Raw genomic sequence first — 27,978 nt, 5'->3', positions numbered from 1 at the left:
TGACGTGGATGTTGTATGTGAATCGCGCTTAAAGCGATACATCTGCAACTAGCAGATGTCTTTGCTACCGGGCCAACAACAAAACTTGACAGGAGTGACAGTTTCGAAAAAAAGAAAGAAGAAAAGTAAAGTATACTAAAAACAATCCTGGAAGGAACGGAAAAGCTATGTCCCTATTACAAATCGGTGATCAGCTGTGTCGCATTTGCTCTAAAAGCTCTACAAAAATCGTTATCCTCAATGAAATTGTGAATGGGAGATCACTGACTGAAATGCTAATTTATTGTGCCACGATAGAGGTAATATAGATTTCAGTATAAAATGCCCAAATACATGAAATACTATTGATTGTAGGTTTTTGAAGGCGATGACCTACCATTCCAATGTTGTGTAGATTGCAAGTTCGATCTAATTGTAGCGTATAATTTGGTGGTACGTTGCAAGGAATCTGATGCTTTCTTTCGAAGTCAGCTTACCGATAGAAAAGATGCTATACCGTGAGAAACGATTGGAAAATAAATAATGACGATAATAGTAATAGATTTATTTTCAGACTACTATCGTATGGATCTAACAATGCGACAAATGTCAACCAATTGAAAACGGAATTCAAGAAGGAAAATGAATGTGTATTTGCAGAACCGATATGCGATCTGTATGTATCAACCGATGAACAACCGAACATTTTACTGCGTAATGAAAGCGAAGGTTTTAATAGCGATCATGACGCTAACAATGATGATAAAGTCGGCGGGGGATTGCAAGAGGATGATAGTGAAAAAAATCTAGAAAGCAATGTGGATGACAGCGATGCTGACGAAATAGTATACCAGACAAAGCGAAGTAGGTATGCGAAAGAAGAATCCTCTTCTTCCCCCAAACGATGTTGCAAATGTAAGACGCGGTTGAAAAATAAAGAACAAGTTGAGCAACATTCTAAAATACATATAGAATCAAGAATTTTCGACGAGCAAATAACTGCAGCTAGACCGTTTGAATGCTTGGTTTGCTTTAATCGGTATACCAAGAAGAGAGCCCTACTCCGTCATCAACGAGAAATGTACATCGTAAAACAATTTCAATGCGATCAATGTGGCAAAGAATTCCTCACAGAATCTCAACTAGCGGATCACAAAGAATCTCATGATAAAGATAGCAGTGGCAGAAAGAAACAACTCACAAAATGCTGTGCTTGTCCCCAACAGTTCGAGTCCGAAGAATTGCTGAGAAAACATGCTGACGAAATCCATCTTCTAGAAAGTCAATCTTCAACAAACGATATTGAAAAAAAATTCATTTGTGACATCTGCCACCGCAGGTACAAAACTAAACGGACATTGTTAGAACACAAAACCAGACCATACCTTAAGGAGCAAAACATGTGTACTCAATGTGGTAAAATGTTTCGTGAAAAACGCTTCCTCATTGATCATGAACGTTGTCACCAAGGTGATCGTCCATTGGTATGTCCGGTTTGCTCGAAAACATTTGCTATAAAGGACTCGTACAGAAAACATGTGAAGTCGCATTCGATTGAAAAGGATCGTTTCAAATGTGAAATTTGTAGCAAAGGGTTCATGACCAAGATGAACCTAAAAAGTCACTATATTACGCATAGGACGGATTATCGACCGATGAGCTGCAGTTTCTGTTCGGCGTCATTCGCACGAAAGGCAACTCTCAAACTCCATATGAGGTTGCATACTGGCGAAAAACCACACAAGTGCAATATGTGTGATGCAAGCTTTGCATGTCCGGGCAATCTTAAAAAGCACATTATGGCACACAAGGGCATTAAACCGTACATCTGCAATGTATGCGAGAGGGGATACCCACGACAAGACTATCTGCGTAAACATATGATATCGCATATCGCAAACAATTGAACAAAAAATACTGCTGTCAATAAAGCAATTTTCCATCTCATTGTTAATTTAAATATACTACAGCCTTTTTTTAAATGTTTTCAGATTTCTACACCGAACAACACGCTTTTGTCGTATACAGAGTGGCAAGCTCAAAAATAGTAGTGTATATAGGGTTGCCAATAATTTTTTTAACACTCCTATACTCGCGCATAGGTCTGAGAGAACGAGAAATCAATCATTCGTTCATTTCTCAGAAAACATCAACACTACGACGATGCGATTCTCTCTAGCTTCGTCATTCGTTATTCGCCGTTGTTTAGCGTATCGTATGAGTTGGTACGAAGGGGACGTGTATCATTTTTTTACCACTTTCGGTCTGAGACACCGACGCTAGTATAGGAGTAACTTTTTTGGACAAGTGACTTTTTACTATTTTTGAATATTGTTCAATGAAATGTATAAATTAATGTCAGTGGCGTGGAATATTTATTAAATTCAATGCATAATATCATTACCGAACTATTCTTATTTGATTTTAGTCACCGGATTGAACGGATTCATATATTATTCACTGTTAGATTCATACGTGCAAATGTAAAATACAAATGTTTGACTTTCGTATAGTTATTCACTAAATACAATGGTCACACATATACACACCTGTGGAAGAATTGTAAACTGTAAACTATAAACTAATCGGTGGTTTATGGTTATTTTTTACAGTTTCGGGGATATTTTCATTATAATATATGAGCAGAACAATATCGACGATAAAACAAGTCGCAGGAAGTTCCTGGAAATCCTTTTATATCATCTTTTTATGTCCCATCAAAAAAGAGGCATAAAGTTTTTGGTAACCAAGAACACAGAAAAAAAGAATATTATGAATATGAAAACTTGAAATTCCAGAACCTTTATCATCTGGTAACTATCATGAAGGTCGTTATATAATCTTCTCGCTACACGCTACAACTGTATTAAATGTAAAAATATGTTTGTCTCGAGCTTGTAGTTATGGTATGTTTTGATTCTTACACTAATGAAATCTAAATAGATAAATACGTTTTGATGTTATTTCATAGCTCTTTATATTTTCATGAATTATATTCAGTAGCAGTAGCTTCAATTAATAAAAGGAAAAAAGTCGAATTTCGTTATTTGTGTTGAAGTATAAAAAAATACTATCACCCCTATTCTGTATTTCGATCGATTCGAAATATTTCGAACGGCTTCATAAAATTCCATTCTGTATTCCGTTCGAGTTGTTTTTGCATTTCGTTCGATCTGTTTCTCTTCGAACATTAAATGGGCAAAATGTTCGGAATAAGGAATGCGAACTTATAACTCGAACGAAATAACGGTTTCGAACGAAATGGAAATCCGTCGGAATACAGAATAAGGCTGTATGTTTAGAAGAGACTGAATTAGATGACTATTAAAACTGAATGAAGATGAAGAAAACATATTTTCTGGGCATTTTTATTCAATTATACTCTCTTCTTCAAATAAATACTAATAAAGCTAAAAAAATATACAATAGCAATATTACGGAGAAGTTCAACTTTCGGTCTGTGACACCGTGCGCGAGTATAAAGGGTGTGTCACATCAAATTGCATCACAGAAAAAACGCTGTAGAAATTCGCCCAGTAGAACGATCCTTTTGAAAATTTTAGACAGTAAAATAAAAACTATTAAACAACTTTTGGCATTTTCTTTTTATTCACACTTCGAGCCCAAGCCCGTATGCTCGCACCTTCCTCTTTACCCCGTCCATAAGGTTCTGTACAACGTCAGGTTGTAGTTTTTTTTAACAGAAATCCATTTTCTCTTGAAGTCCGCCTCCGATTTGACAACTTTTGGGTTCTTCCGGAGGGCCTGCTTCATAATCGCCCAATATTTCTCTATTGGGCGAAGCTCCGGCGCGTTGGGCGGGTTCATTTCCTCTGGCACGAAGGTGACCCCGTTAGCTTCGTACCACTCCAACACGTCCTTTGAATAGTGGCACGAAGCGAGATCCGGCCAGAAGATGGTCGGGCCCTCGTGCTGCTTCAATAGTGGTAGTAAGCGCTTCTGTAGGCACTCCTTAAGGTAAACCTGCCCGTTTACCGTGCCGGTCATCACGAAGGGGGCGCTCCGCTTTCCGCAAGAGCAGATCGCTTGCCACACTATGTACTTTTTGGCAAACTTGGATAGTTTCTGCTTGCGAATCTCCTCCGCAACGCTGAATTTGTCCTCTGCGGAGAAGAACAACAGGCCCGGCAGCTGACGAAAGTCCGCTTTGACGTAGGTTTCGTCGTCCATTACCAGGCAATGCGGCTTCGTCAGCATTTCGGTGTACAGCTTCCGGGCTCGCGTCTTCCCCACCATGTTTTGCCTTTCGTCGCGGTTAGGAGCCTTCTGAACCTTGTATGTACGCAGGCCCTCCCGCTGCTTGGTTCGCTGGACGAATGAACTTGACAAATTCAGCTTATTGGCGACATCCCGGACCGAACTTCTCGGATCACGTCTAAACTGCATAACTACGCGCTTGTGATCTTTTTCACTGACGGAGCATCCATTTTTGCCGTTCTTCACCTTCCGGTCGATGGTTAGGTTCTCGAAGTATCGTTTTAGTACTCTGCTGACCGTGGATTGGACGATTCCCAGCATCTTACCGATGTCCCGATGTGACAACTCCGGATTCTCGAAATGAGTGCACAGGATTAATTCACGACGCTCTTTTTCGTTCGACGACATTTTTCCAAATTTACGAAAAATTGACAGTGCAGCATGGCCAACGTGATCTATACACTCTCATCTGATTATAAGCGAAAGCTGAAGATATAATTCCTAAAAATAAAATTTCTACAGCGTTTTTTCCGTGATGCAATTTGATGTGACACACCCTTTATGTGTTATGATTTTGTACGCGAGTTAAAAAAAGGGTTAAAAAACTGGATCCTATGAAATCGAAATATTTTAAGAAGATCGCCTTTGGTTTATCTAGAATGATTTTTATTCGTTCCAATACTTGAGAAATAAAATCTCCTTCGAAGCTTCGAATAGTATTTATATGTTGTTCATAAAATGGTAAAAATAAACCGTTAATTAATCATTTCAGTCAAGCAGATCAAAATGATGATTCCCATTATTTGAACATTACTGTGAAATAATATTCCTCTGGAATCTCCAAAGATAGATTTTATTTGGGTAAAACTTGAAAATTCTCGTATTTATTGTAGCATGTCCATAAAATCGCCGATAGAAGATCGTCACAAAATTGCTCGATAATGTGTTTAATTTAGATGCATAGGGACACTGTTTCTGATCATGATCACTGCATCGAATCTAACTTCAGTCTTCAGTCCTTTTTCTTCTAAGGCCGAGGTGACATTGGATCGGAGTACGCACGAAAATTCGATTGTGCGATAACTGACGAATAGAAACAAACAATTTTGTTCGTTTGAGATAGACGAATTCGAACGAAACGAGAAGGAAGCAATGTAACCACACCAATAAAATTCTATGTAGTTGTTTACTTCTCACGATTACATGAGTTTCGTGCAGCAACATTTTCGTAAGAAGCTGCAAGCAGTGCCACCGCGGCCTAACGCGAACTGTGACAATCCAGTAGTGTTTTTTGTTGGAGTGCGACCCTGTTCAGTTACGCTCATACTGTGAGCCACACAGCCGTCACCCGACAGCTGTCAACAAATCGAATGCGGTTGAAGAGACTTTGATGTCGGCAAAACGAGTCCAAGAGATTCTTTTTTTTCGATTCATTTATTTGTAAGGCTCAATCGTATAAGCTTTGCGGAGCCGCTAATTCAAGATTTGTTTATACAAAATTTCAACTTAAATCTATGTTTAGTAGGTTACGACCGATTACTCCCGGTTTACTCAAGAGAATAGTTGACGGAACGGTTGTATGTCATCATTAGAATTCTCGAGCCCAAACGAGCTAATGGGCCCTATTATATATCTCGAATCGAGGATTCAATACAATCATAATCACTATAACACCGACCAAAATCTAGTATTTTGTAAATCGAGATAATCTCGTACCGACCTCGAGTTTCATGTGTTGCGATTGCATAAATTCAGCGTTTCCGAAATGTTTCTCAAAGGAAAGTATCAGAGACGCAAACCAAAACAAAATAGTTCTCTGAAGGTATGCAACAAGCAAACCAAACTCGAAAAATTCTGAAAGCTGTACCGATAGCTATCACTCGCTCGATGCTATCGAATTGTTCGGTATCTATAAGAGTAAAATATGGCTTTCGAGCGAAATTGTCATCGCCTCATTTCTATAATAGGGCCCAATGTCTTCTAGAGACAATATGTATTCAGACCGCTTGAAGTTCTCCAGAATTTAAAGTAAAAGTCGCTATGCTATTGAATTCATTCTATAGGCTTGTAGATTTTCTGCTTGAAAAGTTTGAAAAAAAGGAGTGAATTACCCCAAGACAAAAGTCTCAGTTGATTACTAAGGTCGTCCACACACGGGTCAACTAAAACTCAACCTCAACTTGTCTGTCAAACTTGAGCTCAACTTCCATCCGCACACGAAGCAACTCATAACTGATAGGTACGGTTAAGTTTTGTCGGTCATCTTTAAATTTCAGTCCCTGGCGACAAAGCGACAAAGACAACGCATTTCCACGTAGAATGGAAAAACAAAATTTAAAAAGTAATTCAGAATTCACTAGTGGTGCAAAAATTGTTGTAGCGACGAATCCATGATTATATCACCGGCGAACAATCTAGTAGACCAGTAAAATTTAATTAGAGATCGAAGTAGTCTGTACTAATAGAATAAAGAAAAAATTTCATTCCACTGTAATACTCCATAGAAACCAGTTGTTTTATTTCACGCTCTGCTAACAGGTTATGGGCCTTTAGCAACGTACCGTTTTTTCACTTGGAAGATTAGAAGTTTCTGAAAGATCAACGGCGAGCCAGTTCTGCAATAGGATGGATCTGAAGAATTCCACGAAGCTGAACAACACAAATTATGAAGCATGGAAACTTCGCACAGAAGCGTTGCTGATTCGTGAAGGTTTGTGGACCTATGTCAAGAACGACGCACCGGCAGCTTGAGAAGGTCATGCTGGTGTTCCGGCAGTGTGGGCCGAAGGTGATGAAAAGGCGCGAGCAACGATTTTGCTGCTTCTGGAAGATAACCAGTTTGGTGTTATTCGAGCCGCGAAGACAGCGAAGGAAGCGTGGGCAGCGTTGGCCAAACATCATCAGAAGGTCACCCTATCGACGAGAGTTTCTTTGTTGAAACGGATGTGTGAGACCCGCTACACGGAAGGAGAAGATATGGAAGATTATCTATCGAAAATGGAAAACCTGTACACAAGGCTGTGTAGTGCTGGAAAGGACCTGGGAGAAGACACCATGGTTGCTTTCATCTTGCGGGGACTCCCGAAATCGTTCGACGCATTGACTACAGTTCTGGAGACGCGTGCGGATGATGCTCTGACACTGAACTTAATCCGAGAAAAGTTGCTGGACGAGCAGAATAAGCCCAATCGCGATGTAAAAGGTGAGTCGGCGTTGAAATCGGTTAAACGGAAAACGATAAAGTGCCATTTTTGCAAAAAGCCTGGGCACAAACAACGCGACTGTAGGTTGCAGAAGGAACAAGCTGCACCGAAGAAGCAAAATGCGAATGCTGCTCAGGACGGGTGTTCCGGGAACATGTTTGCGTTGACCGTTGGATGCTCTGCAAATGACTGGATCATCGATTCCGGTGCAAGTTCACACATGACATCGAATAAGGATTTCTTCGATGGTTTGAAGCCAGCTGAGGGTAAGGTTCAACTAGCTGATGGTCGTGTCGTAGCTGTTGCTGCTGCTGGTAATGGTGTGATTAAGTGTACGGACGATTCGGGAAACATAAATCAAATTCGTCTCGTTCATGTGTTGTATGTCCCGAAGCTATCAGCCAGTCTTATGTCAGTGCATACTATGACCACAAGAAAAGCGAAAATACAATTTGACGAATATACGTGCAAAATTACTGTTGGTGGGAAAATAATTGCAACCGCAACGAAACATAGGGGACTGTACCTTCTGAACAAAGTTGAGCAAGAAATCACCTCGAAGGCAACCGTATCTCATACGCGAGAATGTCAACATACGTGGCATCGACGATTTGGACATCGCGATCCGGATGCATTGGAAGTACTCATGAAGAAGAATCTTGTTACGGGCATGAAGATCGCCGACTGCGGAGTACTTGAAGGGTGCGAATGCTGTTTAAAAGGAAAGCAGGCTCGAACTCCCTTCCCCAAGACCTCCGAGAAGAAGACTAATGCGCCTCTGGACCTCGTACTGTCGGATGTGTACGGACCGTTGGAAGTGTCCTCGGTAAGTGGCTATCGTTATTTCTTAATAATTAGTGGATGATTACAGCCGCTACTGTACTATTTTCTTTTTGAGGAAAAAGTCACAGGAGGGTTGTGTCCAAGACACGACCGCATCGTTGACGTAGGATTCCGTTAGGCTGTCTACTGCATGCTGATTTTGGATATGTTTGAATAATAACATTGTTAAACTCTACGATAATGATTTGGCTCTGTTTTGTCTGGTTGTTAGGTATTGTTGGTTCACTCCACCAGTGTCCATAACCGAGTGACATTGATAGAAGGATGGTGAATAGTCATTAGATGGTGCGTATCACGTACCAAAGCCGCCCTCTATGGTCCTGGACGAGATGGCTCCTGTGTTATGTATGGGTGAAATAAGGAAAAAAAGCTCATCAATGTAATATAAGATAATTATCATCATCGAACACAAGTTTTCTCACCAGAAAAAAACTGTTACTTTAGTATAGAGAAAATATATTTGAAGTGGAAAAGGTAATTTCATTTATAATTTTTTATTTTCTGAATGTTTATTCAACCCATTTCCTTTTTGCTTTAAACCCAACGGAACACGATGCTACATACCTCAATGCGAATTTCAAGTATGAGCATATGTGCATATGTTAAATCACTTTTTTGAATACTCCTTCATTTTTCCAATTTTGTTCGTCGCATGAACTTTCCTTGGGGGAAAAAATCGTTTCATATTCCAAGTCATGTTAACACAATAGCTACCATATACAATTTTACACTTACAGTTGTGCTAAAAGTAAGTGTACAATACATGTTCGGTCATTGATAGAAAAATTTTACGAAGCAACCAACATAAAAGTTCCAAATTTAAATTTTATTTATATTTTATCAAGCATAAGTTCTATTCAGTTCATTGAAATATCATTCTTCAATCAACCCATCGAAAGATTCTTATTGGAACGAAAATAACAAAAACACACTCGTTCATCGCTCCCAACTTATTCGTCAGCACGTATGCAATCAGCGATGTCCATACTAGTTACAATGAGCACTGTCCTTTTTTGCGCGTCTTCAGTTAAACTATCGATCACGAGGGTATTTGCATGCTGATTTCCCCCAGACACCTTGGATTTGAAATCTCTGTTAGGGAATACATGTCGGTGGGGATAAAAGTCCCCCTTCTTTCATGTATCTGCAATGCCGATTTCCCCCAGGCAGCTTGGTTTTGATGTCTCTGTAAGGGAACACATTTCGATGGGATCAAAAGCTCCCCCTACTTTCATGTGTTTGCAATGCCAATTTCCCTCAGGCAGCTTGGTTTTGATGTCTCTGTTAGGGACCCGCCGCATGTGTCGTCAATTTCGACCAATCAGAGGTGGGTATTTCATTTTGGATAGGGGTTGAGATTTTTCAATTGTTCGATAGTTAGTTTCATGACATATATTATTTTATTCAATGTAAAAAATTGTTATGGAGTGCCGAAATTGATTGACGCAAAAATTTCATCAATCCATCATGAAATGACTGAGCAATAAGCATTTGAAATTGGACAATTTTCACGGTGCGCTCGATTTTCGATTTTCAATTTGTACCCCAATATGTTCCTGAAAGACGTAATCCTACGCCAAAAATCCGAGGTGGCCGATCGAATAATGGAATACTCTACCTACGCCAATACGCAATTTGTACCCGAAGCGCATCAGGTCTGACAGGGGAGGGGAGTACTCGAGTGAAGCGTTGCTAGCTTTTTATCGTGAAAAGGGAATTCATCCCGAGTTTACCGCCGGTTATTCACCACAGCAGAACGGAGTGGCCGAACGACGTAATCGATACATAATTGAAATGTGCCGATGTATGTTAATTGACGCCAGGATGCCAGCGAGACTTTGGGCCGAAGCTGCTGCTACGACGGTATATCTTCAAAACTATTTACCTTCGAGAGCTGTGAATTCGACGCCATACGAGCATTGGTGGGGACGCAAGCCGGACGTTTCACACTTGAGAGTGTTTGGCTGCAAGGCGTTCGTCCATGTGCCAAAGGAGAAACGGAGAAAGCTAGACGATAAGGGAAATGAGATGACATTTGTGGGCTATTCCAGCAACCATAAAGCCTACAGATTCATTGATATCACTACAAATAAACTGGTCATTAGTCGTGACGTCCGTTTCGTTGAGGAGGAGGTAGTCCACCCTGGACAGGACCTATTGAATCCGGAGCAAGTTGAATCAGTTGACGAAATTCTCCAGTCGTTGGCTCCGATAAAAGTTGTGAACCGTGATATTCATCAGGAAAATGTCATTGAAGGAATTACAAATCCTGTACGTGATGAAACAGGTGATACCCCTGATGACATCTCAGATGACGAGACCGACGAGTTTGACACTTGTGATGAGGAAATCGAACTAAGGAGATCTGATCGTTCAACCAAAGGCATCCCACCAATACGATACGAAGATGCAAGTAATCTGGCGTACGGTAGTGAACCAAGATCCTACGAAGAAGCGATAAATGGAGCAGAACGTGCATCCTGGACCGCAGCGATGAAGGAGGAGCTCCAAAGTCATCAGAGAAATTCCACGTGGACAATCGGCCCTCTCCCGAAAGAAAGAAAAGCGGTCGGCTCTAAATGGTTGTACAAGCGTAAGTTGGACGAGCATGGCAACTTTATACGATACAAGGCGCGACTGGTCGCTCAAGGCTTTAGTCAGAAGTATGGCACTGACTTCGACCAGGTGTTTGCTCCTGTGGCGAAACAGGTTACTTTCCGTTTTTTGTTAACCATTGTAACTCGTCGTCAACTTTTGGTTAAACATGTTGATATTAAAACGGCTTATTTATATGGAAAACTTTCCGAGACCGTTTATATGCGCCAACCTAGAGGTTACGAAACTGGAGGTATGAACGAAGTATGTCACTTGAAGAAGAGCCTCTATGGCTTAAAACAATCTGGAAGAATTTGGAACAAGACGATTGACGACTGTTTCAAGAAGTTGGGATTTGTGCAATCAATCGCTGACGCGTGTTTGTACGTAAAGACCAAGGATAACAAGCATTATTTTATCCATTTGTATGTTGATGACATGCTGATAGTTTGCGAATCTGAGGCAGAATACGAAGCAATATTAGGAGCGTTGTCTAAGCAATTTAATACCACGCCCCTTGGCGATGTCCGACAATATTTGGGCATTCAGGTGGATCGCACAAGCGATGGACGTTGCCTGCTAAGTCAACAGTGCTATATAGAGAAACTGGCCTCTAGATTCGGTTTGGAAAAAGCGAAACCATCATCCATTCCAATGGAACCAGGCTATCTTCAAGCAAAGGAGGAGAACAAGCTGCCAAATAATGATTCTTTTTCAAGTTTGGTTGGAGGTTTGCTTTACATAGCGGTAAATACGAGACCGGATGTGGCAATTAGTGTATCCTTGCTTGGGAGAAAGGTGAGTTCTCCTGATGCTGCTGATTGGGCTGAAGCTAAACGTACGATGCGGTATCTGCTGGCAACGAAGAACTTTCAGCTGAACTTGGGCGACGCGAAAGGTGGTCTTAAAGCGTATGCGGATGCAGATTGGGCAGGTGATCGTCGGGATTGTTGGCGCGTTCCTCAGCGCCAAGGCAGTGGACTGTAAAGCGGAAAGAACGTTTCAACTGTGTGGAAATTAACTCTTTCTTCCGCCTTGAGAAAGGCAGGTATTGGTTCCCACAGCAGTCTACTAGCCAGATATGGATGGTGCAAAGGTTTATTCGGAAGGCAAGAGTGCACTTGGAAGTCAAACACTTTTCTTCTAACTAGTGGTTTATTTGACGATGTTACAATATAACGTGTAAAAACAGAATGAATAAGCTCTCGACCGCCACCTCTTTTTATGTAGTTGTGAACGGGTAGCGTTAGCGATGAATATTGGTTCGTCGGTGCATGGTGATGTCGGTGATGCATGTCCCGCGCATGCGCTCAATGCGTGCAACGATGACGTCATTCCGGAGCGGTCGAGTCGGGCGCGAACAGGGATCGTAAATCCAATAGCGGCTTCTTAATCTCGTTTGGCGGCGGAGCGGTTAGCTGGGCAGCAAGAAAACAAACATGCGTTGCACTGTCGTCGACAGAGGCCGAGTTCATTGCAGCTGCGGAAGCTTGCCAAGAGCTTCTCTGGATCCGGAAACTGATGGAAGATTTTCGCGAGCCTTCAAACAGGATCTTGCTCTACGAGGACAATCAAAGTGCCATCCGGCAACTGGAATCGGAGAAACTTGAACGACGTTCTAAGCACGTGGATACGAAATTCCAATTCACCAAGGACCTGGTACAACGAGGTGTGCTGTCTGTAATTTATTGTCCATCCGAGCATATGGTTGCAGACATGCTCACAAAACCACTGAACAAAATGAAACTATCAAAGCACCGTGAAATGGCTGGTGTACTACCTGGACCGTTCGAGGAGGAGTGTTGTAGCAACGAATCCATGATTATATCACCGGCGAACAATCTAGTAGACCAATAAAATTTAATTAGAGATCGAAGTAGTCTGTACTAATAGAATAAAGAAAGATTTTCATTCCACTGTAATACTCCATAGAAACCAGTTGTTTTATTTCACGCTCTGTTAACAAAAATCTGTTTAAATGCGAAAATGCTGTTTAAAGATAATTTGATACAATAATGTTTAGTTTTTGTGGGAATATCCGAAAATATATAGAAAAAGAGTTAAATTAGGGTCAGCAGTCGTGTTTCAAATGATTAAATAATACCAAGTAAAAATGTTCATTCAAATTTTCACGATTTATAGCTGTCTTCGGGACAGTTATAAATCGTTAAATCGTGCCTATCTGATTGGCGATCTAACGTACAAATCTACACCTACGCGGCGCTGCGGTGAAAGTGATGATGGTTTTAAATTTTGCCATGTGAGCTTATCGAAGGTTTGTAGTTCTATCCATAAATTACAATGTTATAATCATAAAAGATTATTTGATTGCGATGAGTTTGTAAGAAATTTAATTCTGCGCAATTTTATATATAACATGCTATTTATTTACCTCTTTCAGTAGTGAAAACTATAAAAATGTTGACAATGGTTGAATTAAAGAAGGAAATTCGAGAGCACAATCAAACACAAGTAGAAAAATGCACGATTCCTGCATGTGAGAACTACCTTGGAATGTCCGGAAGTAAAATATACGTAATTTGTTTTTTGAGTTTTAGGTTACATTAGCCAATTGGCGATCTAACGTACACCTACACCTAGGCGGCGCTGCGGTGAAAGTGATGATGATTTTGAATTTTGCAATGTGAGTTTATGAAAGGTTTGTAGTTTTTTCCCATAAATTGCAATGTTATAGTCATAAAAGACTATTTGATTGCGATGAGTTTGGACTAAAAATTAATTCTGCGCGATTTTCTGAACTAAGAAAATGATGACAATGTAACCTAAAACTCAAAAACAAATCACGTATATTTTACTTCCGGACTTTACAAGGTAGTTCTAACAGGTTCTAACATGCAGGAACCATGCATTTTTCAACTTGTTTTTTATTGTGCTCTCGAATTTCCTTCTTTGATTCAACCGTTGTTAATATTTATACAGTTTTCAATACTGAAAGTGGTAAGAAAACAACATGTTATATATTAGGCTGTCAAAAAAGTCCTGCGGCATTTCCGCGAGGTGTCGTTGTAAGCGTCTAGTTCTAGTTGTATTCATTGTATCGATAGCTTGTTGGAAAGGTATTTTTGCGCGCTATAATATAGTCCTTGACAGTGTTTTGTTTGGTTAAGTCGTTCGTGAGTTATAGTGTCGCAAATATGGAGCAAAATAAAGAGAAAATCCGACATATTTTACAGTACTACTATGACAAAGGCAAAAATGCATCTCAAGCTGCCAATAAAATTTGTGCAGTTTATGGACCCGATACAGTTCCCATTTCCACCGCACAACGATGGTTTCAACGTTTTCGTTCTGGTGTAGAGGTCGTCGAAGATGCGCCACGCTCCGGAAGGCCTGTCGTCGAAAATTGCGACAAAATCGCTGAATTAGCCGAGAAAGACCGGCATAGTAGCAGCCGTAGCATCGGCCAAGAGCTGGGGATAAGTCTTCAAACCGTTATTAACCATTTGAAGAAGCTTGGATTTACAAAGAAGCTCGATGTATGGGTGCCGCACACGTTGACGCAAAAAAACATCTTTGACCGTATCGACGCATGTGAATCGCTGCTGAATCGCAACAAAATCGACCCGTTTCTGAAGCGGATAGTGACTGGCGATGAAAAGTGGGTCACTTACGACAACGTGAAGCGCAAACGGTCGTGGTCGAAGCCCGCTGAAGCGGCTCAGATGGTGGCCAAGCCCTCATTAACGGCCAGGAAGGTTCTGCTGTGTGTTTGGTGGGATTGTCAAGGAATAATCTATTATGAGCTGCTTCCCTATGGCCAAACGCTCAATTCGGACTTGTACTGCCAACAATTGGACCGCTTGAAGGTAGCACTCATGAAGAAGAGGCCATCTTTGATAAACAGAGGCCGCATTGTCTTCCATCAGGACAACGCCAGGCCACACACTTCTTTGGTGACGCGCCAGAAGCTCCGGGAGCTCGGATGGGAGGTTCTTTTGCATCCGCCGTATAGTCCGGACCTTGCACCAAGTGACTACCACCTGTTTTTGTCCATGGCGAACGAGCTAGGTAGTCAGAAGTTAGCCACAAAAGAGGCTTGTGAAAATTGGCTATCCGAGTTTTTTGCCAATAAGGAAGCAAGCTTCTATAACAGCGGTATTATGAAGTTGGCATCTCGTTGGGAACAAGTCATCGAACAAAACGGCGCATATTTGACTTAAAACAGATGATTGTAAACTAATTTTATGAACAAATGAAAATTCAAAAAAAAAACCGCAGGACTTTTTTGACAGCCTAATATAAAATTGCGCAGAATTAAATTTCTTCCAAACTCATCGCAATCAAATAATCTTTTATGAATTGTATTTTAATTTTTGGAAAGAACTACATACCTTCCATAAGCTCACATTGCAAAATTTAAAACCATCATCACTTTCACTGCAGCGCCGCCTAGGTGTAGATTTGTACGTTAGATCGCCAATTGACGAATTTACGTTGGATTTACAACCAGATGGCGCAGCGAGTAAAATGTTTGTTTTGATGTTTTGTTTTTTGGTATGAAATTCGTTCAAATTTTCTAGAAAAATTCGAATTTATCTTCAAATTTCTCGGCTTCATGTATTCTTTTCACGCTGAAAAGGTTAGAAAATTATCATTTTACATTGTTTCATTCATAACATAAAACGAATGATGCGGTACAAGTAAAATAATTTACATTTTTTTACTTGGTAAATGATGGGTGTCATTTGTTGCGCTTCAAATATTACAGATCCTTCTCGTATCGGTCGAAAGGAATCCCCTGCATAATCAATTGTATCAACCAACTTGGTATGATATCGATTGCATCGTCATTATTCACAGTTTGAACTTCTGAAAAATGTCCGGAAGTTAGTACTCATAACCTATATTCACTATTAAACATAAACATTTCGAAGATTATCTATGACTTTTGTCACATCGCGTGTTGATACCATTGTAAATAGAAAAAAATTTAATTTTCTTACCATTTATTGATGACATTTAATGGCTAAAATGATTGTAAATAGAAATTAATAAAAAAATAATCACGACCGAATCACGCTTTTCAGTGTGTAAAATAAACAAACACCCTACCTTTTGTAGTTCTGAGCTCGTAGCGTAGAAAGAATACTTGAATCCGGGAAATTTGCAGAAAATTTCTGATTTTTCAAAACAAATCAAACCAATTCCATACCAAAAAAAAAAACAAAACATCATTTTACTCGCTGCGCCATCTACTTGCAATTTCGACGTAAATTCGTCAATACTCAAGATGCAACAGGCAAAATATTCCGTTACATACCAAAGCAATAAAAACGCCTGACATTATGCAAACAATGGGCGATAAGTTGCCGCAGACAAATTAAGTTTTTGATATTATGGAATACTTATAATTAAAATAACATAAATAAAGATGTGTACTAAATTGAAGAGCAAACAATCAAAAGAAAGGAAATTTTTCATTTGATTCCTATGTACGGCAGCATAAACATAAAAAAAAGTAATTGGCCATTGTGTGCTTTGGCGATCTTGATTCGGATTTTTTATAAATAACATGGTTCTACTAGTCATGCCCTTTCTTTTGATACCCATATTGATGAGGTTTGGAATAGAGGAAAAAAAAGAGAAAAAATGGTTAGTCCGCTATTTTGATCAGGGGTATGACTAAAACGTCAAATCCCTCATATTGCCAGTGTACCCAATATTGCTGCGGTTCACTGACATTTTGGTTCTATCAATTACTGTTGTTTACAACTCGGTCCGGTTATATAGTCGAATAGTGGCTAACTTCAAACTCCATGTTAAATGTGAACACCTCCATGTGAAACCGAAATATGAAAATCGCTCATGCAGTTAGAATAAAGCAGCGCATTTTTCGATTTCAATCCTCGTAAATGATATGTTGATAAATAAATGACGCCATATTGATTTTGATTCTAGGTAGCCTATGTTCAATTGATGTCTAACCCCTGATTTTGATCAAATTTCAGATCAGTCAACTGGAAGGTGATAAATATTTATTAATGTAGGACAGCACCACAGACATACAAATTACAGATCCAGCTGAATAAAACCATTCAACAATGTTTGTTTGTTATGCACGCATTTAGGAATTCTCTTTTAGAAAAGGCACGGCTTACAGAGACAAGGCTAGCTACTCCGGATCTAAGTGGTGCGGACTCAATCCACTTCATTTTCAAGCAAATTCATGCATGTTTTCAAACGATTTCTTGCAATAAATTCTTAGACCACCAGAGATGCCAGATTTACAAATATGTTTGTAAATTTACAGACATGTCTGTAAAACACTTTTTGTTTTTGTTGTAGACTTTTTGGATATAACAATATTTCACAGGTTTTTGAAAAATAAAAGGGCTCTATTCATCACATCAAAAATATTCGACTCACCATATGACATTTTCCACAGTTTTAATACAGAAAAGTTATTATATTTAGTTTATATCAATACACATGACGTTAGACCAGCTATTCTCAACCTGCGGCCCGGCAGTCTTTCTGGTTGGCCCATCTGGTGTGTATGAAGTTTGGAACCCGTACTTTTGCCCTGACATCATTGCAGACGAAAGAGAGGATACGGTTATTCACAATTAATGAAAAATTGCATTCTCTGCAGGTAACGAAAAATCTTGAACGAAAATTGTCTCTGATAATAATTTTTTGTTCTAGATAAGATTGTTTTGCTGAAATGCAAGGAGATTTATTGAAAAATAGTTAAGCTAGGGTCAGGACTTTGTCTTTTAAGTATTAAAACAAAATCGAATAAAAATTTTCATTCTATTCTCAACAATTTACATTCGCTTTCGGGTCTGCTTATGACGAAATATGGGTTACTGTTCGTTATTGTTACCACAGACATGGTTCATGGCCGTGTGGGGATCTAAAACTTGTATAGCCTTGCATGGCGGATGGAAAATATACACTGTATTTTCTTATAAATTTCATCAACGACAAGACCGCAAGCCTTGGTGGATGTCCAATGTATCAACGGAGAAATACTGTTTTTTATAAAAATTAACAACGCGTATGTATGTGTAGATCGTTGAAACATTTAAACACACTTACAGCACATAAGTTATTAAGTGGTCCGAAAAATCATTTTTTCCACTTTTTCCCAAAAATGACAAATGAAAATTAATAACTTTTGAATCACTGAATCGATTTAGATGATCGACATATAAAATTGACCTAGCCTTTTATTAAAAAATATTTAACTTGCGAAAAAAATAATTATATTTTAGTAATTATTTAATGTAGTGGTTTTTTATTTTTTTATGACTTTGGACTAGAAGGCGCTATATTTTTTTATATTTTTTCTTGAAAGCTGAGGATTTTTTACACAACATATCTCGATATCAGGGTTGCTATTTTTTCGTTTTTTAGATATGATTTTTAAAAAAATCATTTTTCCCCATTTGCCCAAAAATAACTTTCTGCAAAAAATCATAACATTTGAACTACTGAACCGATTTAGATGATCGATATATTAAATTGAAGCCAATAAGCAAAATTCACACTTGCGGGAAGATTGGATTCTAGTAGCATAGGTCTAGTTTAGTCACATATGAATATTGTTCGAAGACTTAAAACATGTTAAATTTACAAAATTCTAACTTAAAAACGATAATTATAGCATCTCCGATATCGAGATATGTTAGGTGAATAATGCTCAGCTTTCCATAAAAAATATAAAAAAATATAGCGCTCCTATCTTTAACCGAGAAAACTATGAAAAACTATCTCAATCAATAATTACAAAAACAAAATTCAATTTTTTCGCAAAAGTAATATTTTTTCAAAGAAAAATAACTCGTAAGCTTCAATTTGATATGTCGATGATATTAATCGGTCCAATAGTTCGAAAGTTATGACTTTTTGTAGTGGGAAAAATGGGGAAAAATTGTTTTTCGAACCATCGATTAGTTTTGAAAAATCATATTTCAAAAACGAAAAAAATAGCATCTCTGATATTGAGATATTTTATGTAAAAAATTCTCAGCTTTCAATCCATATTAAAAATAGGATCCATATTATATGCAAGTTAAATATTTCTCAATTAAAGCTCATTGGCTTAAATTTGATATGTCGATCATCTAAATCGGTTGAGTGGTTCGAAAGTTATAAATTTTTGAAAAAAGTCATTTTGGGAAAAAGTGGAAAAAAATGATTTTTGGGATCACCCTAAAATGGAAATGGGCACCCTAATGACAAATTAAAAAAATACGAGTTTAACGTTTTGCGATAAAGAACAAAATTACCACTTTTGACGAAGATCTGAGAACCACTATATTAGTTTGGCATGGAATGGCTGTATATATATACAGAATACAATCTTACGTGCATCGTGATGTACAAAGTATTAATGAATATGTGAAAATTAACGTTAAAAGACATTTCTATAGATCTGCACACTTTTACAGACTTTTCCACATTTTTAACAGACATTCACATGTTTTTACAGACTTTTTTTAAAAATCATCTGGCAGCTCTTCCTTCCACTTTTTATCGAATATTTCCAAATCGTAGGAGTAAACATTAACGTGACTCTGACTTTGTTTGTTTTTATTACGTTCGGAAAAACGTTATGACAAAGAGAGGGGACATTAAAAATGCGTTGCTCAGTGAAAGGCTGAGATGCTATTTTAGAGATGCAATGGTTAATTAAACAATTGACGGAAAAATGTAGTTCGTTCATTTTATAATTTTACTTATTTTTACCCTTGACAACAATACCTCTTTTATAGTGTTGATTATCATAAGAAAAATAACACTTCTGATCGTTGGATCTCTTTTGACATTTCAATTGGATCTTTTTTGACAGCCGTTTTGATTCAGTCCGCACTACCTAGCTCCGGATCAGTCATTTTTTAGTGACGTCATCTGAGTCGTTGAAGTAAACAATGTGTTCTTATTTTTTTATTTTTCGTTTTTCGTAAGTTTGTGCGTCGATAGTATAGTTGATTATATTTAACACCATGAATAATTTGATAAAACATTTATCCACAAAGAACATAATTCTCGGTTTTTCGGAAAGCGAAAGAATCTCTTTTTTGGCCCGATAATGTCATTTTCATAATTTATACACCTGCTCACAGCGCATTGAACCATTTTCGATTTTTCATTTCAGGAACATTTACGCGTAAGTCGGAAAACAAAATACAACTGGCGACTGTTTACACTGACGACTCGGATGACGTCATCAAAAAAATATTTACTCGCTAAAGAACTAGCCTTGTCTCTGTAAGCCGTGTAGAAAAGGCATATGTCAAATTTAAATATTTAAATGTGAATTCAAACTTGGCGATGTTCCTTTATTACGACCAAAAAGATCCTATTGAAGATTAATTTTTTTTTCGAAAAAAACATACATTTAGTGTACTGCAAGATCTACTGTTCACCATGAATTCAATAATATTTGTATAAATTTGTATAATGCTTTGCCGAGATGCCGAGAGAGTTCCTTGTACATCATAATTGTCATCAATACGAAAATATAGTAAAAACAGAAATGCAAACGAGCACACATTTCTATTGGCTTTAATAAATCATCGGAACACCTTCTATTTTTTCATTTGATAAAACAAATTTACATAGATTAAAAAAAGGATTTGGCACGAAAAATGACGCAAATAAAAATTGAACGAAAATGTTGACAACCTCAAACAGCGGCAACTCGACATGCAAGGTTGCTCCAAACAGGTTGAGCCAACATTGTAAACTGGTTGCCCCGTGTGCGGACTCTCATTTTGGGCACCTTACACGATTAAAATTATTGATAATATGAGTATTCAATATCGTGACAAGCAGGTGTTTGGCATCGATCTAACCTCAATCAATATTTTGTCACCATACACGGTTAATATTGTCATCAACCCGGGGCAACGAAGTATCCGCGATGACAATCGAGTTTGGGATCCAAACTATTCTCCATCAGATAAAAAGAATAAAAAGCAATTTTAATGTTGTAAATTTGAATGAAATTTTCAACTTGGAATTATAAAATTACTTGGAGCACGTAGTTCTGACACTAACTTAACCTATATCCTTTAAATTTTCCGATATTCCTACTTAAACTTATTATTAAAATATAAAATCAATTTCAGACACAATTTTTGTATAGGATTTTCTCACTACTTGCAGAAAAAAAAGATTGGCATTCACATAGAATACTAATTAGATTCGAAAGAGTTTATATTATTTCATAATTTACAATTCAAAATTTGTTTTTCCTCCTCTAAAATACATCATAACACTCGCTTCACAAATGCATACAATGTTCTTTACAGTTTCAGAGATGCCAGTATTTTTAGTTGGTGAAAGTATACGCAAGTTATATTATCTGCGATTTTTGTTATTCGCGGTGAGTTTTCCCGACTATTCCGCGGAATATCGGGGTTCTTCTGTACCTTGAATTAACACATGATGTTTTTTCCCGCCTGTGATTTTCCCAGATCTTCTCATTTTCCGAATTTCTAAACACACAACTAAGACTAAAGTTTCTAGCACAGAAAATTACCGAGTTCAGAATATTAAAACGTTGTTACGGTTCATCCACATCACATTGTCAGTTTACTTCGAGGTTTTGATTTGTATGCGAAAAGTACCGTATATTGCTATTAAAAAGTGTCCGTTTTCCAAACAAAATGTTTTTATTTATGCTATCTAGAATTTTAGAACATTATAAAATTTAATTGCAATCGCAAAAAAGACTAACACAAATTTAATGTCTGAAAATTTACAGGCACGCTTGCAAATCTGGCAACTCAGTCTCGAAGTCCGTGAACGTCAATATGGATTTATATGAAATGTCACGATACTGATGATCGAAAATCAGAAAATCCAGATTTCTGCATCATCAGCTCTCATTGTGCTCTCAAATGTCATCATATTGTCAATAATATTGACGGTATAAGGTCCGCTAGAAAATCTAGATTTCTGCGTCGTTGGCTGTGTTCAACCCTCATTATGCTTTCAAATTTCATCACATTGTCAATAATATTGTCCGTGTAAGGTCCGCTTTAAGTGCGCTACACATATAGCGTCACCGTCACCGTCCCGTTAACTATTCTCTTGGACTTATTTTGCCGACGTCAAAGCTGCCGGTGATGGTGTATTTGCTACCATACGATTTCCATGGGAGAATATTTGACATTTCATTCCTTTACGTTGACTTCACGTGCCGGGACGGTGTATGTGTAGCGCACTTTAGGGTGATTAGATTCTTCCAACAAGCAAAATTGAGTATATAGCACAGATAAAGAACTAGACATAATGCATTGAGTTACGACCGTTACGATAGAGCGATACATCTACATCTGACTATATGATCTTTGCTACCGGACCAACAACAAAAGTTGGCAGGAGTGACTGCTTCGAATAAAAGAAAGAGGAATAGTAGAGAATACCAAAAACAATCCTGGAAGGAACGAAAAAGCTATGTCCCTATTACAAATCGGTGATCAGCTGTGTCGTATCTGCTCTAAAAGCTCTACAAAAATAATTTCCCTCAATGAAATCGTAAATGGGAGAACACTGACTGAAATGCTAATTTATTGTGTCACGATAGAGGTAATATAGGTTTCAATATAAAATGCCCATATACATTAAATACTATTGGTTGCAGGTTTCTGAAGGCGATGATCTACCATTTCAATGTTGTATAGATTGCAAGTTCGATCTTATTGTAGCGTATAATTTTGTGATACGTTGCAAGGAATCTGATGCTTTCTTTCGAAGTCAGCTTATCGATAGTAAAGATGCTATACCGTGAGAAACGATTGGAGAATTAATAATGACGATAATACTAATAGATTCATTTTCAGACTACTATCGTATGGATCTAACAATGCGACAAATGTCAACCAATTGAAAACGGAATTCAAGAAGGAAAATGAATTTGTATATGCAGAACCGATATCAGATTTCTATGCACTAAACGATGAACAATCGAACATGTTACTACGTGAGGAAAGTGAAGGTTTTAATAACGATGACGACGTCAACAACGATGATAAAATCGGCGGGGGATATATGCAAGAGGATGATAGAGAAGATGATAATGAAACAAATCTAGAAAGCAATGTGGATGACAGCGATGCTGACGAAATTGTATACAAGAGAAAACGAAGTAGGTATGCGAAAGGAAAATCATCGTCTTCTCCTAAACGATGCTGCAAATGTAAGATGCGATTGAAAAATATAGAGCAAGTTGAGCAACATTCTAAAAAACATATAGAATCAAGAATTTTCGACGAGCAAATAATTGCAGCTAGACCGTTTGAATGCTCGGTTTGCTTTAAACGGTTTACTACGAAGCGATACCTAGTCCGTCATCAACGAGAAATGTACATCGAGAAAAAATTTAAATGCGAGGAATGTGATAAAGATTTTCTCTCAGAATCTCAACTAGCGGACCACAAAGAATCTCATGATAAAGATAGCAGTGGCAGGAAGGAAAAGCTCACAAAATGCTGTGCTTGTCACCAACAGTTCGAGTCCGAAGAATTGTTGAGAAAACATGCTGACGAAATCCATCTTCCGGAAAGTCAAACTTCGACAATCGATATTGAAAAAAAATTCATTTGTGACATCTGTCACCGCAGGTACAAAACTAAACGGACATTGTTGGATCACAAGTCAAAACCATATCGCAATGAGCAAAACATGTGTTCTCAATGTGGAAAAGTATTTCGTGAAAAACGCTTCCTCATTGATCACGAACGTTTGCACCGGGCAGAACGTACATTGGTATGTCCGATTTGCTCGAAAACATTCGCCATAAAAGACTCGTACAGAAAGCATGTGAAGTGGCACTCGATTGAAAAGGATCGATTCAAATGTGAAGTTTGTAACAAAGGATTTAAGCTGAAAGAAGGCCTGAAACGTCACTGTATTACACATAAGCCGGATTATCGACCCATAAGTTGCAGTCTGTGCCCAGCGACTTTCGCTCGAAACGTGTCTCTCAAATACCACATGAGGGTGCACACTGGCGAAAAACCATTCAAGTGCAATATGTGTGATGCAAGCTTTGCATGTCCGAGCAATCTCAAACAACACATTATGGCACACAAGGGCTTGAAACCATACATCTGCCACATATGCGGGAAGAGATATCCGAGACAGGACTATCTGCGTAGACATATGGTATCGCATAATGCAAACAATTGAACAAAAATTTCTACTATCGTATCAATGAAGCGATTTTCCATCTTATTTTTTACTTAGGACTACGTCTTTCAGGCAGGGTTAATAACTATTTTTACTGCAAACGAATTCTGAGGATTTGCATACCAATCGAAACGAAAATTCTCTATTATTTTTTGATATGATATAAATCACAATTCCCTAATCGCTTTTTTGAATTTTTGGGAAGCTTATGCCCTCAAAAATGTTGTCCTAAAGGATTTTTCGATATTTGATTTCGTTGAGAAGCGTTTTCCTCGAAACCATGTTTTTTCAGCTGGTGGTATTGATATCTCAGGATCTACACGACCTATATGGCAGATTTTTTCAGTATGTAAAAATGAATTATCTAAAGCCATTTTTTCATATCTCTTTTTTTTCGATTTGTTTTTGAGCTTCTCAACAGCGATTTTCCATAAAAAAATAGCACATTTTTAACACAAATGGCTGCCACATGGAAAAGATTGATAGGAAATATTTCTACGCTGGACAATTGTGGAATTTCAAGCATTATCTAAACGCGCTAACTGCCACGTTTTGATTGGCCCTATTTGGGCTCCTCAAATTGTGCCGATCAAACGGATGAACCACAATAACAAACCAATTGTCACGATGCCTGAGGAAACTGGCATCGCACATATTAGCAAGTTGGGGGCAATTTCCGTTCCCCCAAAAAGCGTTCCCACGTTCACACATACTTCAAAAGCAATGTTTCTGCACCCAGAAAAACCCTTACGAAAAGAAGCTACCAAATCTTTGGTAATGCAAACATTGGTAGAATGTACATATTTTCTGTACATATTACTAATCGTATGTAGAATGGGTGTCATATCAGTACCAACGATTGGTACATTTTACTACATGGTGTTCGTATCTTTAACGATTGGCAAACACGAAAAGAATGTATTTGTTGAAAACATTGTGTAGACAAAATTTTGCGCTCGAAACCTTTGGCTCCAATATTGATTCGAGAGATTGCCAGAAGGATGAATCTTACTGAGATCTTTCAAGTGGTCTATACGGCTGGTGTTGTGTTGACGAATTTACGCAAAGCTGAATCAGCTCATGCGACACCTACATTAGAGCTCAGAACTACAAAAGTGAGGGTGTTTGTTTATTTTACGCACTGAAAAGCGCGATTCGGTCGTAATTATTAATTTTAGTCACTAAATGTCGTCAGTATATGGTTAGAAAATTATTGTTTTGTATATTGCCGATGGTTTCAGCAAGCGATTTTACCAAAGTCATAGATAATCTTCGGAAAATTTAGGTTTGATGATGCATACCGGTTATTGATACTATGGATAATTGCGATGAAATCGATATCATATCAAATTGGCTGATATCATTGATTATGTAGGGGCCGATACGAGAAGGATTTGTAGTATTTTTAGCGCAAAACACCTTATTCGTCGTTTACTTAGTTGAAAAAAATTAAAGTTACAATACTTATAACAAGCCATTCCTCGTAATATACGTAGCACATTGAAAAAATGATGATTTTCTTACCTTTTCAGCGTGGAAAGTATACATGGAACCGAAAAATTTGAAGATAAATTCTGATTTTTCTAAAAAATTTGAACGAAGTTCATACCAAAAAAACAAAACATCCTCATTTTACTCGCTGCGCCATCTGGTTGTAAATCCAACGTAAATTCGTCAATTGGCGATCTAACGCAAAACGTAAACGATCGGTGAGACATCTGGATTCTGTTTTTGAACTAAGAAAATGATGATAAGGTAACCTAAAATTGAAAAACAAATCACGTATGTTTTACTTCCGGACTTTCCAAGATAGTTCTCACATGAAAGAACCATGCATTTTTCTACTTGTTTTTGATGGTGCTCTCGAATTTCCGTCTTTGATTCAACCATTGTCAATATTTATACAATTTTCACTACTGAAAGAGATAAGAAAATAACATGTTATATATAAAAATGCGCAGAATTAAATTTCTTAAAAACTCATCGCAATCAACTAATCTTTAATAAGCTCACATGGCAAAATTTAAAACCATCATCACTTTCACCGCAGCGCTGCCTAGGTGTAGATTGGTACGTTAGATCGCCAATAGATCTTCCTCAAGGCGCCTAGAAGTATATACTAAGGTGGGCCAACTTGCTAAAACCAAGGCGCCTAGAAGTATATTCTAAGGTGGGCCCACTTGCTAAATCCACTCTTCAGCCATCTTGGAAGTCTACTGTGTTTTGTTTGTAAACAACACACAATACGCTGGTGCCGAAGCTCGCTCGTGATCAGTCTGTCTCTTTCACGCTACAAGCAAGTAATTCCCCTTCTGCTTTCTTCCGTACTGTTTTCATATACCGCTCCCCTAACCAACTTAGTGACGAAACGGCCTCACCTAGTACCATAGACCCGTCTTGGCTAAAACCACTCTTCAGCCATCTTGGAAGTCTACTGTGTTTTGTTTGTAAACAAAACAAAACGCTATCGCCGAAGGTCGCTCGTGATCAGTCTGTCTCTTTCACGCTACAAGCAAATAATTCCCCTTCTACTTTCTTCCGTGCTGTTTTCATATACCGCTCCCCTAACCAACTTAGTGACGAAACGGCCTCACCTAGTACCATAGACCCGTCTTGATCTCCCTAATGTAAACACAAAGTACGTAGAATAAGAAGGTGGTCTACTCCCTGCTTTGTTGAAGTAATGGTAGGCAAAGAAAAATAGCAAAAAATAGTAATAAACCATCGATCAAATCCAAAAAGATTTAAATATTTTTTTATTTTTTAAATTATAACACAAAAACTGTCTCAAAATATGTTTCGAAATGATGAAATAGCAGTTTACTTAATTATTTTGAAATTTAAAACAATAAAATTATCGCATCTGTACTATAAAATATTGCAAAACCGATAAATAAATGTGTAGAGGCGTTATATCGAAGCAGTGTCGTTCCCGTCCCCGATTCATGGAGCGAATGCATGGGATAGCTGAAAACATCCCCGATTAGTTTATCTCATTCAAAATTATTCTGTTCCGGCATCGCGGGACGTGGTACTTCAACATTTTACTGAAGTAAACAAAAACCGTTCAGTATAAAGATGGCAAAAGAGTTCACTTTGATGAACGGTTCAGTCACTAACCGTTCATCTAAGTGAATCAGTTCTTTTGAACCGTTCTTTCGCTCTTTCGTTCAGCGGTATTAAGAACAACATAGAATGTTAGCTGCAACCCAACATCAATAGACAGCTATTCATTGATATCGTTGGATTGGAAATTGTACGTATGGAATTTATATTTTTGTAATTTAGTCCTTCTTCAAAAGTCGCAAACTGTATGTGAAAATATGTTTATCGGCCGACAAAAGTATATGTAATAATTTAAGGCGAACAGAATATATGCAATTTTTCATATTTTCTGTTTGGACAATACACAGGTTCCATGTAGGATCATATTTCATTCAGAGAAAAAATACAAGCCATCATGATAACACATACGCGCAATAGGCCAAACAATGGATTGAAAGCAACGAAAAAACTTTTTTCTCAACTTGCCCTCACTATGAGATTTTATGTTACCTAATTCATGAATCCCCCCAGCTTTCCCGGATTTTTTTCTGATAAACAGGAAGTATATTAATATTACGCGGAATTGAAAGAATACATGAAATTGAAAATATATAGCTTTGCCTTTAAAACTACGAAAATCTAATTTAATTTTTAACCCAAAATTGAGTATACATTAACAAAATAAACCTTGCGTTACATGCATTTTGCTCATAAATGACAATATTGTTTTATTTTCCTTACAAGCGTTCTCGTTATATTAATCTATTCCGTCCAGCACAAATCAGTTCTGCTGCACTCGTCCGTTCGTAAACAGTTCGCCCGCAACAAACACTTCGTTCTCAAACAGTTCGTTCCCAAACAGTTCACTCTTAATCAGTTCGCTCTCAAACAGTTCGTTCCCAGACAGTTCACTCTTAATCAGTTCGTT

The 27,978-nt window shown here is 38.0% G+C and overlaps 1 protein-coding gene across 1 annotated transcript; it reads left to right on the top strand.

Annotated features, from left to right (window-relative positions):
- Nucleotides 1-86: 86 nt before the first annotated feature.
- Nucleotides 87-27,978, top strand: LOC129773335 (uncharacterized). The gene is made up of 9 exons (XM_055776936.1): nt 87-299; nt 355-497; nt 554-1,878; nt 6,953-8,226; nt 9,891-11,821; nt 12,389-12,507; nt 22,219-22,403; nt 22,459-22,601; nt 22,658-27,978. The coding sequence occupies exons 1-9, from the start codon at nt 168-170 to the stop codon at nt 24,003-24,005; spliced, it is 6,600 nt and encodes a 2,199-aa protein (XP_055632911.1). The 5' UTR covers nt 87-167; the 3' UTR covers nt 24,006-27,978.

Source organism: Toxorhynchites rutilus, chromosome 3 (assembly GCF_029784135.1).
Source record: "Toxorhynchites rutilus septentrionalis strain SRP chromosome 3, ASM2978413v1, whole genome shotgun sequence".
NCBI lineage: Eukaryota > Metazoa > Arthropoda > Insecta > Diptera > Culicidae > Toxorhynchites > Toxorhynchites rutilus.
This window is presented reverse-complemented; position numbering and strand designations above follow the sequence as displayed.

Excerpts from the sequence above, each read along its gene's own strand:
- LOC129773335 (XM_055776936.1), top strand. The coding sequence starts at position 168 with ATGTCCCTATTACAAATCGGTGATCAGCTGTGTCGCATTTGCTCTAAA. Across the intron at positions 498-553 it reads GATAGAAAAGATGCTATACC|ACTACTATCGTATGGATCTA; the intron begins GTGAGAAACGAT and ends ATTTATTTTCAG. Across the intron at positions 1,879-6,952 it reads TATGATATCGCATATCGCAA|GTCATGCTGGTGTTCCGGCA; the intron begins ACAATTGAACAA and ends CAGCTTGAGAAG.